At 40.1% G+C, this 20,265-nt stretch overlaps 2 protein-coding genes across 2 annotated transcripts in view; one reads left to right on the forward strand and one right to left on the reverse strand.

The window, feature by feature from the left end:
• syn3 (synapsin III) overlaps positions 1 to 20,265 on the reverse strand; it is a 104,250-nt gene that overhangs the window by 40,940 nt on the left and 43,045 nt on the right. The window contains exons 5-6 of the mRNA XM_028044083.1: positions 19,546 to 19,702; positions 18,287 to 18,376 (exon numbers count right to left, since the gene is read on the reverse strand). Of these exons, the coding sequence (XP_027899884.1) occupies positions 18,287 to 18,376; positions 19,546 to 19,702 (247 nt within the window). The remainder of the gene's footprint in view (positions 1 to 18,286; positions 18,377 to 19,545; positions 19,703 to 20,265) is intronic.
• Positions 1,170 to 18,213, forward strand: LOC114161057 (metalloproteinase inhibitor 3). The gene is given in 6 exon segments (XM_028044116.1): positions 1,170 to 1,423; positions 1,425 to 1,609; positions 8,411 to 8,493; positions 11,359 to 11,470; positions 14,035 to 14,156; positions 16,098 to 18,213. Coding segments are annotated over 6 exon segments (939 nt in total). The 5' UTR covers positions 1,170 to 1,184; the 3' UTR covers positions 16,296 to 18,213.

The following is a 20,265-nucleotide window of genomic DNA, read 5'->3' on the forward strand; positions in this document are numbered from 1 at the left end:
TTACAGCATTATTTTTTAATTAAGTCTTTAAACTTCATTTCATTGATGAACTGGTCGAAGGTCGCCATCTTTGTTGTGGCTGGTAGAGCCCACTGGAGCTACATCTGGTGTAATGCTAACCAACCAATAAGAAGAAGTTGAAGCCTTAAGACATTGCAGTCCTCATTTGCATAATGATGCCGAAATGCATAGGTAAAGTAAAAAGAGGAGGCAGAAGAATATAAAAAGAACAAATGGAAATAAAAGGAGTTGTGGCAAATTGAAGACACAAATGCATCTTTAAGTAGAAGAAAAAACAAGAAAAATAAATAAAATTGAAAAAAACTGTAACCTTAAATTATGTGGTTAAAAATACCATTTGTTGCAACTGAGCTGAAAAAATTTGAATGTGTCAACTTATAAAACATGAGGTAAAATACCCCTTTTTTAAATTAATTGGTGCATTTTAAGTGCATTTTCTATCGAGTCACTTATACATTTCTGCTTCTATTTTTAATTATGTTTGTTTTGGTCCTCCATACAAAGCCCCACGCAACACTGCAAGGACATGGGGGTATAAACAATGGATTTTTAAATTTGATTTATTTATTTTACACTTTTCTTTTGTTTCTCAAATTGCTCAAAATACATATCAGATGAAAGGTTAAGAAAACGTGGAAAATCATTGGATGTCTAATTTCTTTAAACAACCCCAGAATAGGCATTTTAACACGAGTGTGTAAGCTCTCTGGATTTACTGTACTCACTAAACTGCTTTATATGGGATTTAAACTCGATATCTCCAGATATATTTGGATTTTTCCCGTTAAATTAAAAAAATAAAAACTATTTAGGGGGAAATTAAATTTTAAGGGAAGTACAGTGTTTTTGCTTGTTTTTAATAGTTTTATGCAAGTTACAAGCCATGTTTTGCCATGTCTAGTTATCTCAAAATATGGTATTAAACACATTTTTTCTGATTTAATTAATCAGACATAAATATCTGATTGAAAAAAATAAATAAATAAATATTGAAAGGCAAGTTTGCCTTTCAAAATTTGTTATTTTTTAATTCAACACTCTTGCTGTTACCCTTCTTTAGGTGACGGTGATTCAGTGTTTTTACTGTTACTTTTTTTTTTTTTGGTTAAACTGCGGGGGCAAAGTAGGAAAGTTTCAAGAGCGACGTCATTTTTAAAAACTGAATGCCATCACCGGGCTCTGATTGGCCGCTGCGGCCGCGAGCTACAGAGTCCGAGAGAGGGGGGCGTGTCTGGGGTGCAGTATATGAGCGGCTGTCCTGCTGTCCACAGTCAGAAGGAAACGCTCACATAAAGCAGTGCGCAGCAGCAGCAGCAGCAGCTCCCTCTCCTTCCTGGAGGTTACACACTAACAGAGAGCCACCTCCGCTTCTTCTGCCGCAGCGGACCCACTCGGACTCCAACAGTTTATTTCTTCCAGCAGCAGCAGCAGCACAGAGAGGAGCGGAACTTTGGAGACATGCAGTCTGTGTACCAGCACCTCATCAGCCTGCTGTTCGTCTTCGGCAGCCTGCAGGTCCCTCAGCTGACCGAGGGCTGCTCGTGCGCGCTCACGCACCCGCAGGACGCCTTCTGCAACTCGGACATCGGTGAGTCATTCATTACGTGGCCTTGTTGCTCGCTTTAGTTTCATATTAGCGCGAGGAAACGCTCTGGTCAAAGTGACGCATGTCAGCGCGAGGAGGACAGAACGCACGTGAGCTTTGGTACCCAGTAAAAAAAACAAAAACTTGCAGGTCGAGTATCAGCGTGTAGCTTGTTACTGTGTATTTGTCCTATAGTATGTAGTAATTTTACTATTCCTGGGATCTATATTGCATTAAACGTCGCAGATTACTTCATAGGTAAGTCAGGTTTTAAAAAATGGCTAAAATAAAGGGTTTTTGTTTTGTTTTGTTTTTTCTTTAAGGATGTTCCGATATGAACATACGTAGCGACATGACCATTTGATATTAATATTGCCATTATGGCAGAAAAACTGATATTTACAGATATTACATGTATAAAATAATTTCTACCTTTCAAATGAATGTTGGTTGTTAATATCGGCCTTTTATTTATCGGATTGATACCGATATGTCAGCCAATACTGATGTTAGTGCTAATATATCGTGCACCCCTATTTTTATGATTTGCTCCTCTGCTCCTCCTGTCTTGTATTGTTGTTTTTTGACTCAGCTTCTGATTGGCTGCTAAATTTGATTAAATCTGTTTCACAGGTTTTAGGGGGTTTGTGACAAAAAAATGTTTATAGGACTTCTATTTTTTTTTTTTTTGTTTAATGTCAAACATTTATATTTTTGAGTAATAATATCCTTGCTATTACTGGACCTGACAGTAAAATCGTTGCTGTTTATTTTAGCAGCGAGAGGTTAGTTTGGGGGAGTATACAAAGGAAGATTTGGAGACTGCTTTAAGGTGGAGGGGTGCCGATTATGCAAGAATCCGCTCTGAGTTAAAGGTTTAAAATTGCACCTGTAGGCTGCTTTCCTGTTTTTACAAGATCCTCATTTGTCTGCACACGGTGGCATTTCTGTGATGGGCAGCCAGATATCGCCGAGCAGCGGTAAGGGGGGGTCACAGCTGGTTTTACTACCTGGATATGCTTACCCTGGCTGCCCAGAATAATGTGAACTCGGGATCTGGCTTAGCACTAGGATTAGACGATTGAACCCTGAGGGGAATGAGGCCGTATTTAGGGGGGGGCTGTGTGAGGGAACTGAGGTAATTCAGATAGGACACACACTCACATTTCAGCTGAAGTTTTATTCCTTTCAGGCCCGAAACCAGAGATTCTATCAGTATGCTTACCTTGAGATGATCTTTTCGCTTTTATTTAAAACTAGAGAGAAAGACTTGATTCTTACACTATAAATAATGTTAAGCTATCGTTAGGTTGTACATTAGCAGTACTTTTTGAAGCCTTTTAATTTTATTCTGACGTGTGAACAAACAAACCAACACTCTTTCCAAATGCCAGATCAACAGCAGTATACCACAGTAGAGGTGTTTGGATGTTGATGACAGTTCTGTCTACCTGGGTGCTACCCGACCTTTTAACAGGTCTTCAAATAGACGTTTACTCATAAAGCCCTTTAAGGACTCCACATTTAAAAAGAGAAAGTCTTAACTTCTTAATTAAGATACTTCAAATCTCCAGGAGAGTAGATACACATCCAGCCAAGTGACCCAGTTGGACAGAGTCAAAATGCAGCTTTAATCCGCCACCTTTTAAGCAGTTTGGATGGCTCGCGCTGCTGGCCTCTGCTGAGTCTCAGCTGAGTAGAATCTGGAACTGACTTCAATGGGGACAGTCCACAAATCCCATTTCCAAGGTCATGGCTTGGCTTGAGATGTGCTTCCGAGTTCCTTGAGAAACTCCAAAGCATGGAGCCGCTGTGACTGGATAATCTGGGTCAAACTAGGACATAAAGAATGCCTTAATAAAGTTTTTATGAGATAAACAGTCGTGTTTTTATATCCACAAGTCATTATTGCCATACATGAATGTCTAATGCTTCTAAAACACAGTGGCTGGCAACCAGAAGTGGTGCAAACATTAAGGTGACGAGAGAGAAACGCTGTAATTTACTCTGTCGACATCAAAGGCAACAAGTCTGGATCTCCCCAGTTTCAGACCTGAAGGGGAGTTCAAAGCATCTTGTTTTCTTGGCCCCAACCCATAATCGCCCACAAGCACACTGCTGAAAAAGAACGGCGAGGATAAAGCCCTGGAAACTGGGTTACTGAAGCCTCTCTCTTAACGCTATGAAATATTTCAACTGAAATATCGGAAAACACAATATCCTTGAAACAGCAGAAGATGTTTTGACGAACATTTAGGTAACCAACTGTCTTAAGAGACTTTGGCCACAAAAATGTCATTTCTTGATGTTGCTCAATGGAGCCATTCAGACAGTTAATTGGCTCAGTTGAAGCAGGTCTCCTGAGCCGAGCGTATCAAATCTCCAGCCCACAGCCGTCTCCCTTCTGCAATGACCACGCATTGTGGAGGCCAGTATGGGGGGCTGAAGACAATGACCCAACACACACTCATCACAGTACTATAATATGACACAAAGCAAAGAGCTGATCATTTTTGGGAGGTTTAAGAAACATCCACTTGCAAATCTCAAAAAATGAAGTTAATATGTATGATATTACAGAATTATGACTCTCATTGTGACAGCATGTTGGAGTTCCTCTGTTACTTTAGTTCTGATTTGTTCTTTTTGGAGAATGCTGTTCAACTGGAAGGACTTTCACACTGACTTTTGGAAAGCTATGATATGCAACCATGGCAACTAGGTATTCTCTTTTTTACTGGGAACGGCTGATTAGTACCTCAAAAACTCAATTAATACCTGAACTACAGCTCCTAATTACAGAGGAGTTGAACGAAGGCTTTATGGATGCAAAGCAGGACCACAGAAAAAGCAAATGAGGTGGATTAGCAGAGCTTGCCAGCAACTGATAGTGTTATCCAGGACGGAAAATGTGGAATATCGTCACTGCTGCGATTAGCATGTCATGACAGTCTGAGGCTTTTGTCAGATTCGTTGCAATGTTGGTCCTCCCTGCCCACAGCATCACCATCCACAACTCTTTGAAGATACTTGGCTGATGAGTTACAACATTTAATAGCCCTTTGGAATGTATAAAGCATTTCTGAGTTAGAGCTTACAGTTAGGTCATCCTGATAAGAACCAACTGCACATCTGACCAACCAGCCTGAAAGGAGAATCTGAAAGGTAGTCAGCAAATGGCGAGTGAGTACAAAAGATAAAAAATTTAAGATGTGAATGCAAACTGGGAAGCAAAGAAAATACCAGGTGTTTGACAAGTTATTTCTTGGGCAGTGACCACAAGAATGGAAACTGTAGATTAGTGGAAAACTTTCACGAGAAAGCAAAATTCATTGATATAGCTGTAATAATGTATAGATACTAGCTAAAGTGAGTGTTGAGTTTAATTTGGGGATACCTGTAGGAGTAATCAGATTACTTGTGTGTGTTGAACCATTTTTGTTGTTGTATGACCTGCTGTCTGACAGTGTTTGCTGCTTGGTACTGGAGATTGAGGATTGTATGAGCTGGTTATTGGTGTGTCAAGATGTGCCGTGACTTTTGAACGGCTTCAAAATGAAAAATCAATTCAGCTATACCATTCTTGCAGTATGAGTTTTCTTTTATGGAGGTCCAAGAACCGAGTGAGGTGAAACCTCTGAATTTACCTCTGGATCCATTCTGGTCAGGAAAAGAACCCATCCAGCCATGACTAGGAAATGGAAATATGAGAAACGGCTAGAGAATAACTGCCAGAAGAAGCAATAATTATGGTTTTATGAATGCATAGAACATAAGCAGGAGGAAATGAGTTGGTGGTACATGGTTTTTAGAAAAGACTTGTCATATATTTAGACATCCTGCATAAATGTATTATATATTTTTTTCTTTGTCCTGTGGTTTCTTTCTGACACTAGGTCCTACAGCCAGAGGACACTGTTTATTTTTGAGGTTGGTAAAGTGTGAGAAATCCTCTTCCTCCCACTTACCTCCTCATACTCGGGCAACTTCCTGCAGACTAAACTCAATAACTTCTCCTTGTGTCGCTTTCTTCTTCTTATTATTTTTCTTTTTCACACAGGCATGCACCTGTGTTACACAGCAACTCAATCCTCGTTATGGCTGCATTTTGTCACACTCTACGTAGGCTGAATTGAATGTTTAGCATTCACATTCAATCTTTTTTTCATAATCCCATGCTCTAGGCAATGGAGGCTGAGTGAAAAAATGGATTCACTTTATTTCTGTCACATCCTGGTTACCTTTCTCACTATGAAAAGCCTCCCACTCATGAGACTGCATAAAGATTCCTCTGCAGAAGAGGATCACCACAGTAACCTAGAATTTTAAACTGGGAAGGGGAATTTTTTTTTTTATGTAGCAGCTAATGGATAACTTAAATACTGACTTAAATAATCAATTCCTACCAATCTAACATTAAGCACAATAAAAGGCTTAAAGAATTAATAAAGCGTCTGTGGCTGAAAAAAAAAAATTAGCTTAAATGTTAATCAAAAGGGCTTCAGAAGCACCATTAGCTGGGTTGGCTTTGGCTGTCATGTGGCTAGTTTTTTGGCTTGCTAGCAGATACATTTATTGCATTCAGCTGCAGCTACATGTAGTTTTGGTGTTTATTTTTGAGTTATTTTATCTACAAAGTTTGTGAAAAAGCTAATTACTACATCCAGTTTTGCTAAATGTTGTACGCTATTGTGTTAGTCAAAAGCGGAGGAATGCTCTGGCTTCTTGATGCTAATTAAAGATCTGTCATATGTAATTTGCTCATAATCTGTATTGTTATGTTACTCCATGTCACATAAACTATGAGAATTTCACAGCAACCAACAACAAGTACAGTGGACCCCCAGTATTCGAAGGGGTTAGGGGCCACAGCGTTCCTCAAGTAGCTAAAACAGCTAATACTCAAAACTCCTTTTGAAATAATTTATAACTGCCTATTTTAATTGTTCAAATGCCAAAAAATACCTTGGTATGCATTAATATACACAATGGTACCCATCTTGGCAGTACCACAGAAGCTAACATCTACAGTCTTCCTTATCTACGCTCGAAGGTACAGCCAATCAGCACCAAGGAAACTGAATGCTGCTTTTGGATTGGCTTCTTTGCAGCCTATAGCATGTCAGGTATCAATGCGTCGCAGGTATTCCAGCTTCCCCAGCTGCATTTTCTTTCGTATATTTCATATGTGCTCTACAAAATCAAAAATCCGGACCGGGATAATTTCAGGCAGCTGACCAGCAGCGCACAGCCACATGCGATGGAAAGGCGACCCTGTATAACTTCAATGCTACGTTCAGCCAGAAACACAATGTGCTGATAGTGCTGCCCTTCTGTCCAGAACAGCTGGGGCTTTTCACAAATTCCCATTGGAAATGGCACCGTCGCTGCCGGCCAACAAGAAGGATCTTATATGGACATGCGTCGGTTGATTTACTGAGGTTCTTCCAGCTAGAACATTTGTTTTCGAGGTCAGACCAGAGTAGGAAAAATGGTTCTGAAGTGAAACGTTGAAATAATGATGAGAGGTGTATTTAACTGAGGCAAAAGGGTCCCGTTATGTTTGCAAATTCCTTAGTAATTGTTCACAGCAGACATCTGTCAAACAGAGTTTGGGTACATTTAGCAGAGGTCAGTTTGTAATGGAGTGCTTTTGGATGAAATTAAAAGAGTTGATATATTAATGGATCAAGGAAAGTTCTAGTGAAAGGTCAGGAAGCATGTGGCAGGTAGGAAGTTGTTGTGCACTAATCCTGACATGAACAATGTTGGCTTTAGATGGGTGTGCATTCTAAAATCTATTGCGTTTAAGATGATGAATAACTTTAAAAAGATTCATTAATGGTCAGGGACTGTTCAGTAAACAGCTGAAAAACAATGAAACTAAATTTTAGTATTTTCCTATCCCGATTTTCCATAAAAGTTACATCCCTCAACTTCACTCAATCCATCCGTCCGTCCATGGTGGGTACTCAAGATTTTCCTTAATTTTCAATCGGTTTATATGCTATCTAACAAAAAACGTTAAAACAAACTCATTTCAAATTGGGGCCTTCAAATTTGTGGTGACCACGCTATAGCTACTTCCTGTACAAGGTACCCACTTCTCATTTGCCAGCTTGACAAATTGAAAGCAGAACAGAAGGCAACACATCCCTCGTTTGCCTCTCTGCGGCCAATCAGAATGAATCCTGATTATTTTCTCCCATTGGGGAACGCAAGCCCCCCGAAGAATGTGGGAAGGAAATTCCATGGGGAGAAGAAAACAAACAAGACCAGTGTTAGTTGTGTCTGCGGCTGCTGGGCTTCGGGGCGGCAGGTGAACTTCAGAGGGCTGATGGCTTATGCAGGACCCGCATCAGGCCCCATCCAGCAGCTCAAATAAACGCTCATTTTGTTTCTCATTTCTTACTGACGTTTCTCAGCAAGAGCCATTATGTCAGAATCAGTTAAAGCAATCAGTCACTTCCAGGTGTTTTCAGCTCGTTTATGTGCATGAGGGTCCTCCACACTAATAGTACACACTTTTTTTCTTTTTTTTTTTAAACGTTCTTTCTTGGGATATGTCTTCTTCTCCAATTGTCATTTAACTTTTCCATGAGAATTCCGAAGCGGTGTTCCTTCTGGGGCGAACGATGCAGGAAATCGGATAAACAGCTTACCGGTGCAGCTAACCTGGTTCTAATGCGCTATTCAGGAGGGGTTTAGAAATTCCCGCTCTCACCAGGGCGCCATCTAAAATAGGATTAAAAGCGAAAGCTCACTATTGAGTTCTAACAAACATGTCCGTTTCTTTCTTTACAGTGATCCGAGCTAAGGTGGTCGGCAAGAAGCAGCTGAGAGACGGACCTTTTGGAACAATGCGCTACACCATCAAGCAGATGAAGGTGAGGATCTTAGGTTCTCTTTAGTCCTTATTGTTCGTCTTTGAAGCATGAAGCTACACAGAAACTTCATAAGAACAACAAAGAAACGTTAATATAGGTTTGCTTGTGTAAACTTGACAAAACCATGGCATTGGCTCTTTTTTTTTTTGGGCTACTTGAGAACCTTTCAGCTAAGACAGCATGGTATTAAATCATACAATTGCAATAATTTTTGCACCATTTGTAATGGAAATCTTTAATTATTTTAACTGCTCCAACTCTCCATGGCCTTTATCATCTGCAGTGGTGGGCACACTTCCACTCATCTGTGCAAATTTTATGTTTAGAGCTTTAGCTAACTTTGAAAATGTTTAGCACAGTTAGCTTCCCCTCAACTCATTTTTGCAGATAAATTGGAAGGTGCCAAGTTACTTTAACTTTCAGTTGAATAAAACTCATGTGTGCTGACTGTTCTGAATCCTTCAAGTTGACGTTTATCTTCATGCTCTTAATTTGAAGTGATTGAAGACTGTTTGCGCAGCGGTTCCGTTTCCTCTCATGTTCTCTCTTCCCCCCCAATGACTTTATTTCAAACAAGAAACGTACAGGGTCAAAATAAAATACGGACAGTATAGAATAAGATTTAAACATAAATACAATATCTGAGGTCATTTTACAACATGTATAATGTCAAAATGAAAATGACGCTCAAACGTTGAAGGTTTTCTTGGGCAGAAATAATTCGAAGTGAAGTTATCACTTTAGCATTAGCTTCTGATAAATACCACTTTGGTATATTCCTTTAGCATTACTGCAGCTAATGTTTATGATTAGCACTTTAGCATTCATGTCCACTAAATACTGTGTTTGTGTAGTGCAGTAGAGTTAGCAACACTACTGCCTATAATTAGTGCTTTAGGATTTAGCACAACTAACTTTGTTAGCAGTGTCTACCACTTCTGATCTGTGTCGGGTCTGAGCATCTACCTCAGTGAGACTCCATCCATAAAGTGTGACCTCAACATAACTGAAAAGACAAATAGCAACAAGTTCTGCATTCCAAAGACTTCTTTACATTTTTAATACTGGACATATTACCATCAGAATAATGATGTACATGTGAAAAATTCCACTGAATTAAACAACATTGGTTATTGGAATTATAACTAAAACAATGGTGTATTGAAACTACTTGAAATAAGAATTCATATTGTAAAATCATGTGTTGTAATAAGAACACATGTGATTTCTAATAAAATATATGCAATTCCAGTTCTTTACAGAAACCAGAAAAAATACCCACTGCTGTTTTTCCTGATATAGTGGATAAAACTCTGTGACAGACTAGCTGTCAGAAACAGGAATCTAACTGGTAGGTTGACAAAAACTCTATGGTTTTGTGTTATGAAATTTGTTATATTATTATTTAGCTGTCCAGCTCTTCTACCTCCTAGTACGGTCATCTAAAGGTTATCAAATGGATTCTGAGAATTGTAAATGAAGGCAACTGGTGCTCACCATTTTCACAGAAAATACAACATTTTGGGGGGAAAAATAAACTAAGTTTTTCTGTATGCTTCTGCATGTTAAATTTAATCATTTTAAGTCCATTATAACTCCACGTCACGATCTACTGAACTGCATAAAATTCCCCCAATTTGAACCAAGCCTTTGCTTGTTTAGGTGAATTATAAACCTAATCTTCACCTAAGATTGACCCTTTTGGGCAACCTACTGAGAGCAACATTCTTCTTGCCAAACTTCGTCCGATATGCTCAGCCGATGAGAGAGGTTCTTAACCTCATTTTAAAGCTATAGATCAAATTAATACCAGAGGCAAATTCCTAATTAAGAGTTGCTAGAAGAGAAGTTGTACATTCAAGACTCATTTTGAAAAATTGAGGTTATTACGTGAATTAAACCTTCGCGTTTTAGATGGCATCTGAAACACACAGAACACTCTTATGATGCAAATCTGTAATTGAATCATTGCTACTTTGAGCTAATTTGATGTTCACAGCCACATGATTAATGGTCTCTAAACTGATAACAAATAGTCTTACTGTTGCTGTTAAACTCCAACTCTTTAATGCAGAGCTATTAATGTAGAAACCCATTTAAAAGCAATGGTGAAACGATAATATAGGTTTAAGAAACTCTCCAGCCTATAACTAAACGCAGACTGGAATTCTAGTCCTGAAAGGCCGTCCCTCCTTTTCTCCGGATCCTTACATAACGCTCCTTATTTCTGACAGATGCTGACATCGGCCCGCTGCTTTGACAGGAGCCAGGCCGGAGGATTAGTAGGCTTACGGGTATTACAGCTCAACCAAACTCCTCGCACCGAGAGTAAACATTTCGTCAGAGTCACGCACCAGCATCTGTACAACAGTGGCCTTTTTGTTATGTATTGCGACTGTTTGAGCTTATATAAAAAGCAAAGCATCCTCCAGATTTCCACAAATCCTATGAGACGAATCCCTTTGGCCCCCATAAAGCTCCACAGCTTCTGGCTGAGGTAATAGTTTGTTCCGTTTTTCTGGGAGCGCCGCGTCTAAACAGGGATTTCCTGTTGTTCTCAGAAAAATACATTACACCCTTAAAAAAAACAGAGAAGGAAGCAATCCTCTATGAAAGCAGACTTTAGGCTGTGTATCTATCACAGTTGCACCACGTCACTTGTCACGTTATCTCGGATTTCACCAAAAGCCGAGCCTTTTCAGATTTTCATTCCCTCGAGGTACTCCCTTTAAAAAGTCGTCTGATAAAGCAGGAGTGTTGTTTCCTTTTCCTTGTTGTTCATGTGGGGACTTTTGAACGTCGCTAGAGAGAACTCTAGCACTGTTTTTCCAGTGCCTTGATTCCATCTCCCTTTTTTTTGGTCAGATGTACAAAGGATTCGAGAAGGTTCAGCACGTGCAGCACATCTACACGGACGCCTCCGAGAGCTTGTGCGGCGTCAAGTTTGAGATCAACAAGTACCAGTACCTGATCACAGGTGAGCTGTCAAAGTCATACTTTGAAAAAAAAAAGAGTGCTGCTTGAGTACAGCTGCGTTTCCATCGACCATATAATTGCTCAGTTTGACATATTGAAAATAAATGTGCTTAATGTGGCGATTTTGGAAAAAAAACACATTTTTCAATTGGATGTTTTGTCGTTAGCATGAGGTGTATTATTTGTTGGGCCGAATTGAAATTCAGTCATTTTGCAAAATTGCTATGGAAAACATTTTTTTGCATCACACGAGTCACATGATCAATAACCGGATGTTACCACTGGCGCAAATCATAAAGAAAATGACAGAAAGTAGTAGCAGGATCATGGCGCTTTATGTTTTTTAATGACTTATCGCGTAAACAAACTTATTTTTGTATGACTGTAATTGAATTTCTTGGTTAATAGAAATACAGCAAATGGCGAAATTGTGTTTTTTTTTCGACCTTAGCCTAATATAGACAAACTTTTGCACACAATTGTCATGAAAACGCAGCTTGTGTATTTGAGCTGTATTTCATAGAGTGAAAGCATAACATTTTTTTATTCAATTCAGTAAAATACACCAAAGAATTTGGTTGTAATGTAAGAAAAAAACATGACATAGTTCTGCACTCTACACCCCCCCGGTGGATGAGATCCATTCAGAGCGATGAGTTGTAGAGAACATTCTGGTCGGCTTCGTGTTGCCAGGAAAAGCTGCTTTCCTTCCAGAGTCCAGCTACCGGCATGACGACTCTTTGGCCCCCACTCATCCTGTCCCCCAGGACTTCATTTGTCTTCTGACAAAAACTTTTCCCTCTATTATTAGCAGACCCTTCGCTACTGTACAGAGGCGTTTTTTTTAAAGCCTTCCCTTTGCGTCTCAGCAGTTTTCTCTCCCTCACAGCTTATAATTACCAGCCAGCAGGAAGCGGCTGGCATTTTCCAACACAAGCACTTTATGAGTTGCTATTTCCAACAAGGATGCTGTTTACTTTGGACCCTGCAGCACTCAACTTATATAGGTGTCAGTGAGTCCCCAACCTGTAAATACTGTAACTCCACCGCACGGTGCAAGCAAACGAGCCGGCGTTGCCAGGCAACTACAGCTATGTTTACCCAGTCCGGGCACGGGTGACATCAATGGATGTCTCTTTCTCTCTCTCTGCCCTCGGGGCGGCTATAATAAGTCAAGCCTATAGCCTCCACTGGAACACGGAGGCCTGTAGGATGAGCTATTGGAACCTCCTTTGATCCGGCTTTAGGGGACTCTGACTGATTAGAGTTTTAGGAGCGAGTCGCACTCGACTCCACGGTCCGGTCCTGCAGCTTCAGAGGGCGGGCTAAACGGGACATATTTGTGACCTGTTGAAATGCCACTTACCAACAGCACTGTGAAGGAGACAAATGGTGACAAATATTGTCGCTCCTGGGGGCTCACAGCGCTTGAAGTGGTCCGCTGCTAAACATAGACGTCTGACAACCTCCAGATATTCCAAAATGGGGGTGTTGGTTTATTATGGGATTGTCTTTCTGTTGGTAAACGAGACAGAATTCTGGAGAGAAATGTTGGCAGAATCCTGACTTACAATGAGGAGATTAAAAATTAGCTAAACTATAAAGCTCTCTTTATAGTTTGCCTTACCTAAAGTAAGTTCACACTATTTGATGTTCAGTTCTGGACTAACAGATATAAGTCCATTTTTAACTCATCTGTCCAATGAAGGTTATTCCAGAAGCTCTGATCTTTCCCGATGTTTTCTCTGGTAAGCTTTCGTCTAGCCTTCATGGTTTTCTCATAGAACATCTCATCTGAATGTTAAATCTCTGCCGTCTCTATCCAAGTGTGGAGGCATATACTTTTATAACAGCAGTAATAAGCGCGTGCTATAAGGATGGATATTAATTGTATAGTTTATTGTTTGGAGTGCAGCGATCACCGATCCTGAAAAAGCCCAACTTGCAGATTCCGATTTGGTCGATTTTCTTTGATTTTCTGAAAACATTATCAAATATATTGATAAAGTTGATAAATTGTCAACAGTGGGGTGGTTGTTGTTATCAGAGCGTGTGGAGACTTGACCTGGTGGCTGATTCTCAAAGCTTTGCGCAGATTGACCCGTCGCAGGGACATCTGGGCTGATTTATCTTTATATTGTTTTCTAGTTGTAATAACAATTTGAATTTATTGCTAAATTCCAATTATTGAAATGCATTTGAAAATATGTGGAGGTTGGTGATACAAATTTACAATGCAATTTGTCACCTTCAGTCCATGCAGTCACAATTACATGGACAAAATTTGTAAAGAAGTTGTAAATCATCAATTTTACTATTATCACAATAAACACTACAAAACATTGTGTTAGCATTTTAAGTCCTTTTTGTCTGTCCCCACCTGCTGCGGTGACATTGTAAGATGTCTCTGTTTACACCACGTTAAACTGCATTTTACCGTTCAGTTGATGCCAAACACATCTCGATTTTCTCGACTTTTGTTTGCCGGAGATAAAAAGCTTTGATAAAATCCTGTGTGGTTTGAGGTTGTAGCTCTGCTCACCTCCTTCACCCTTCGCTCCCCAGGTCGGGTGTACGACGACAAGGTTTACACGGGGCTGTGCAACTTCAACGAGCGGTGGGAACGGCTGTCGCTGGCGCAGAAGAAGGGCTTCAACCACCGCTACCAGCTGGGCTGCAACTGCAGGGTGAGTGAAAACCACGTAGAGCTGACAGGAATGAGACGAGCAGGCGGGAGGGAGGACGGGAAGCCAGGCTGGAAACTCCATTAGCCACTACTAGAGAGGAGATTTAGTATTCATGGAGCCACTTTCACAGTTTCCATCCATTAAATCGCCCGTTTGACCTCCGCAAACCAAGAAATGAAGATATTTTTATGAACATTTTTATGGCCTGGTTTCCACTTCCAGATTTCATGGATGTTGAATAGTGGCAGAAATGCAGAAAAGAGCGAGTTTTACTGCGATCGCTGGGAATTAATTAACAGCCCTGGAAGCGGCTCCAGTCTTCATTCCCAGCTTGTGCAGCTGCTGACCCCGCCGCTGGGCGCCGTCCTGGACTTCTGCTAACACACTCAGCCACTATCAGCATAAGTGGATTAGCAGAGGGAGCCTTTTGTTGGCCATGCGGGTCAGGGCGTCACCCAGACCAAAGACGACCGAGAATGATAGAACATGGTTCCATGTTAGCTCCACCTTTGACTGACTGGCTTTAATGAGCAGGAAATGACTCGTAGCGCTCGTTTCAGGCATTCCGATGACACTTTAACATTGAATAACAGAAATGGGAAGTTCTCTCTCTAAAATGTGCCGATTGAATTTGCATTCCGAGACGAGTGCAGCTCTTTGCAGCAAGTGATTCACTTTTCCTCCCACTACATTTAGCCTTTTTTCTGTTGGTCGCCTCTACGAGCGGGGCTACGTGAATCCTTCCCGTCAGTCGGTGCCATTCATTCATCCGGGGAGCGGCTTTTTAAAAAATGTTTTATTTTGTGTTAGCACCTGGTGTAATGACGCACATTTCAAGGCAGAGTGGAGCCCGACTAAATCCTTAAACTACCCAAAAGTTGAGTGCATTAGGAAGACGCTTCGTTTCACATTCCTCAGCACAAAGCATACAAGCGTCAGGGTGAAGTTGGCAGCTTCGCTCTCTAAACGGTTTGCTTTTTACTGAACCACCTGATCACCACAGCTGGATAGATGAGATGGGACATGTTGGAATACTTTGCTGAATCCAATTCTGAAATTGCTGTTAACTCCTTACATGAAATCCAGTGTCTTTCCCTCTCTGATGCTGTACTATATTGACACATTCTACAGTCTCTTCATCTTCATAGCAAATATAAATCCATAAAATCTACCTGGATCCATTTGTAAAGCTTCCCTCCCATTCCCAAACATTCAATGATTAACATGACTTCAACCTCTTTAATGCCAGTTAAAGTATTATTTATTACAAACAGAGACAGAGTGATGATTAAAGTCTTTGATATGACCAACATAGATTGGACTGCACTTAAAAGATGAATTTGTATTTTATCAGGATTAAGGGTTTTTAAAAACCAACATGGAAATTCTAAAAGCTTATAAATGGCTGTAAAACAAGATACCATCTAATGTTATGTATTTATATTAGATGGGCTTTTTTAGTTTTAATAATTAGGCCCAATTGTGGATTTTGTCTTTTAAAAAGACGACGGTTCATAATCTCAATATGAACCATTGTGATTTAACAAAATAGTAGTAATAAAAACATATTCTGAGTAATTGTAGTCTTTATTTATTCCTGTCAGCTAAAGCCTAGCTTGCTCCTGTATGTATATTTAAAGCAGAAGTTGTAAACAGTAAAAAAAAAAAAAAAGCTGAGACAATGAAAGCCTTTCGTTGCTAGTCACTCAGAGATTTTTTCCATTACAGGTAGCTATGCTACATTCACTAGCATCCTCAAAGAACTAGCGTTAGCATGTGGATTTAGAGGTTGTCCTATTTTTAGTGGTTTCTCTTTTATGCTAATTGTTTTAAATGCCAAGTAATTTTTGAATGAAAACTATTTAAGAGCTTTATTTGAATAAGTCTTGCCAGTTTGTTTGTTTCAGGGCTCCACATCTAATTGTTTTTCTCTGTCGGTAGATTAAGCCCTGCCACTACCTGCCCTGCTTCGTGACTTCGAAGAACGAGTGCCTCTGGACGGACATGCTGTCCCACTTCGGCTATCCCGGCTACCAGTCCCGACACTACGCCTGCATCCAGCAGAAAGAGGGTTACTGCAGCTGGTACCGAGGCATGACCACCCGCGATAAAACCATCATCAACGCCACTGATCCCTGATTCCAGGCACACCCCGCCCAGAAGCCAACGCTCTCCCGCCCCGTTTTTGTCCCCCATCTCGGATTCCTCTCACTGGACTCGTGACGGCCTTCTTTAAAAAGGCAGAAAAGAGCAGATATATTACAGTGCCTGTCTGTAGCACTTCTGATAGAAAAAAACAACAACAACAACAAAAAACAAAGCGTTGTTGTAGACGTTGCCCTTTAGCCTTGTAAAGTTTTCACACTTCAATCAGCTACCATCGCGTTTTAATCCGTGGTAGAAGCAGTAGAAGTTTATCAGACGTTTATACGGGAAGACCGTTATCAACCTCAGTTGGGATCTTAAAATTGAAAAAGTGGACCGACCTTAAGCAGCTAATCTACTGATGATTTCATTGACATCTTGCCAATAACACAGACCAGCTTCTTAAAGTAACACACACCAAATTAAAAACTGAGATGAAATCTTTTCACAATAGCACACCTGCTAGCAGCACTGCCAAAACACTTCTCAATTTGTGCCAATGTGTGAGGTATGAGAATCATACTTTTTAGATTCAAATTCTGAAAATGCAGCTTCAGATCAGCCGTGTTCAGTTTTTACTGCAGCATCCGTCTTTAAGACGGCTGCACCTCGGCTTCCCCGAATGTCTCTAGTGCAACTCACCTGCAGTTGCCCCTCAGCCCCGTACACTTCCTGCTTTGTTGTGCATAGATTATCAAACGTTATCACTGATTCAGTGCCAACAGAGGGAGGAGTTCTTTTCTTTTTTGAGTTGTGATATTTTATTTTATGCTGTATATAAAAATAAGCTAAAGAAATGCTGAAATCTCTATAATGCATTTATTTATGTTTATTGGATTACACAGTTACCCTGTTATACATGTAAAAACAGAACTAAAAAAAAAAAGTACACCACGTCAAATCAGTCAGTGTGAACGACACGCATCGAAATTTTAAGGTACTTTTTTTTTTCTGTTCGATCATATTTCCCTTGGCTGGTACTATTCAACAACCCGGTGATTATTCAGTTTAAACAGGTTTCACAGTACGAGATATTTTCTAAGTGTATATTCAATCTTTTGTATTTAACTATTTTAAATGAACATTATATATAAATATATAAAAAAGAAAGTAATTTTATTGTCACTAAGAATCATTCTTCTTCACCTGCTCCAGTTTGGATTTTTTTTTTCTTGTTAGCTTCCTTTCAGTCCATTCCATTAGCAGATGCTGATTTGCCTCAAATGGATTAACACTTTTTTTTTTTTTTTTTTCTTTTTTTTTTTTTTAAATCAGCAAAGTTTCTGTTGAAGGCCTAAGAAATGACCTTACTAAGTTCTGCCAGTTGGATGCGATGCTAAACGTTAGCTTTGCTAATTAGACATAAATATGTCTGATTATTTTTGCAACAAATGGTTGCAAAAATGCAACCATTTGTTTTTCAACAGTCCGCCTCGAATTTCTTTTTTTTTTACAATTACATTTAAATAAAGCTTCAGCTTCTTGTGAGAGCTTTTACCCAAATTTCTTGACCATCTTAAACTAAGCTAACCAACTGCTAATTTTAGCTAGCAAATAGAATGCCTCGACTTCTTCAAGCAACTCTTAATTTCATTTTCTCTTATGGGCTGAATTGTTTTCATTAGTGTCCATAAGGTTCCTCCTCCAGTTGTGGCATTTCTGCGTCATTATTTCTGTGGTTTCTGTTTGTGTAAATATATTGTCTGCTTAACACAGAAACGATTGGTCAAGTTCAAACAAAAAAAAAATGGAGGAAAAACTGAAATCAAGAAAGCTGTGTACAGTCTGTGTGTAAGCACTGATTCCTGAATTGTGTGGGGTGGGTGGGGGCGTTACCATGTAAGGGTAGAGAAATGTTTGACTTAATTTCTGTGTTTTCTATTTTTATAATAAAGAGTCAATGAAAAATGGACCAAACGAGGCTTTTTGTGATCTCTTGTGCGTTTCAGGTGGTTTTCTAGGGAATAACTTCAGAAATCACTCACCATTTGTGTGTGGTTTGGGTAGAAGGTTTGCTCATTCAGGGGGAACTTCTCAGGGCCGAGGGAGTGGTAAAGCTTAATCATTTGAGAAAACTGTGAAGAGAAATAAACAAGAGGACAAAAGGTGTTGGGTAGAAGCTACAGCTGTGTGGAAAAAGCATTTAGAGATTTCTCTTAATTTAGCTTTCTTCACCCTTAAATATTGTTTTCCAATGAAAAGAAAACTTTACAATCAGATGAAGATAACATGAATAGTTCCAAAATTAGATTATTTCATTAATAAGGCAAAAAAAAACTACCCAAATAATCAGTTCAAAATTGCATTCAGTATTTTACTAATGTTTTCTATTACTCTCCTGCAGTCTTGGTGTGACCCTCAGGACGAGTGTGGCAGTCTGTTCCCAAAACCACAAAAAAAACCAAACTTGTAAAACATGGGGTCAATGCAACCTGCCAGACCCCACACAGGGTCCAAATGACCCATTCTCCTACGACCGCAGGAAAGTTAACGGATATAAAATTAGAAAGATGATCCAAGAGTGACAAAAAAATGTAGAAACAGAAATCTGTAAGAGAGAAATGGCATTAGAGCTGTACACTTAAAAATATTTATGATTAGGATGTCAGCTGGTTGATGGCTCGTCTTGAAGTTACCATCTGGCACTGGGATAATAAAAGCTCTTTATTGTCTGGCCATTTTAGGAAGTGGGACTGAAACAGTTGAGATCCACCCAGTCAGAGCCGGTTCTAACAGCCATTGTTCACACAGTGTGTTAAGGCAACATCCATGATCCCTTCTAGAAACACTGGGCACCAAGCAGGCATTGGGCTGAACTTATCTTTCCTTTGATTTGTACGGGCAGTTCCAGACTCTAGGAATACTACGCAGTGATTTGACCACTGGGACGTTTTGCATGCCTTGTGAAATAAAATAACCGAACAATAAAAGGGGCAGCAAAAGTACCTCTACAGACCAAACAGCGTAAAAGTGTCAGACATGGTGAAACATACTTTAAACTCAAACTGCACCTGACAACACCGCATTTATGAAGTCACACAGAGCTAAGCATTTACATGTTTTTCACTGGAGATTTTTGGATTTTAACTTCCTACGAAGCTACTAATAAGTACAGTGACAAAGACCTCCTGCTCCAGGCACAGGTGTTCCAGCTCCGTGTAATGGCCCATATAAATCAGAGAGGCAGCTGCTGAGAGGGTAAGTCTATGAGGAAGAGCGGAGAGAGCTGTTTAAGACTGCTTACCACCCAAGGTTTGCTGCAGAAATTATATAGGGAGAAGAGGGAGTTGACACTCGGCACGCCACCAAAGTGCAGGCCGATCACAATGTTCCTGAAGTCCTCGCCGGGAATCATGCTGTAGGCGTGTTGGCGAATCAGGACGAAGTCTGGCTTAAAAGACCTGCAGACAGACAGAGAGGGAACCATGAACGTGTACAGATTGGTCAAATTTAAAATGCATTAGATGAGACGCCTCAGCATCCAGGAAAAAAACCATTTGGCTCAACTGATCGGATCGCGGATTTCAAAAACAGATGTTAACAAACTGTGGGAATTTCTTGAGATGGTGGACAAAAGAGCATCATGTAGGAAACTCTCTGAAGGATTGGTTTGTATTTGTCTATAAGGGCGTCTACACACCTGATAGTCTGGTAGACTGAGCTCAACTGGGGACAGAAATGGCAACATTTGCTACGTTGAAGGAAGCGACATAAAAACCTCTGAAGGCACTTGCATGTCTCCTTGAAGACGTGCAAACAAAAATGAAGTATTGTGAGATTTTAAAGGCTGAAGGACCAAAAGCCATTTCTCTCACTACCGATAGACTCAGAAGATTGTTTTGATTGTGTTTACCCAGAATGCCCTGCGCTGTTGTCCGCAGCCTGCTTTTGGAGTGATCTCCAGGCCGCTTGGCGTTCACATACACATTCAAACTGCTTTCACTTCAACCCAGTTCAAGCCGGT

Source organism: Xiphophorus couchianus, chromosome 17 (assembly GCF_001444195.1).
Source record: "Xiphophorus couchianus chromosome 17, X_couchianus-1.0, whole genome shotgun sequence".
NCBI lineage: Eukaryota > Metazoa > Chordata > Actinopteri > Cyprinodontiformes > Poeciliidae > Xiphophorus > Xiphophorus couchianus.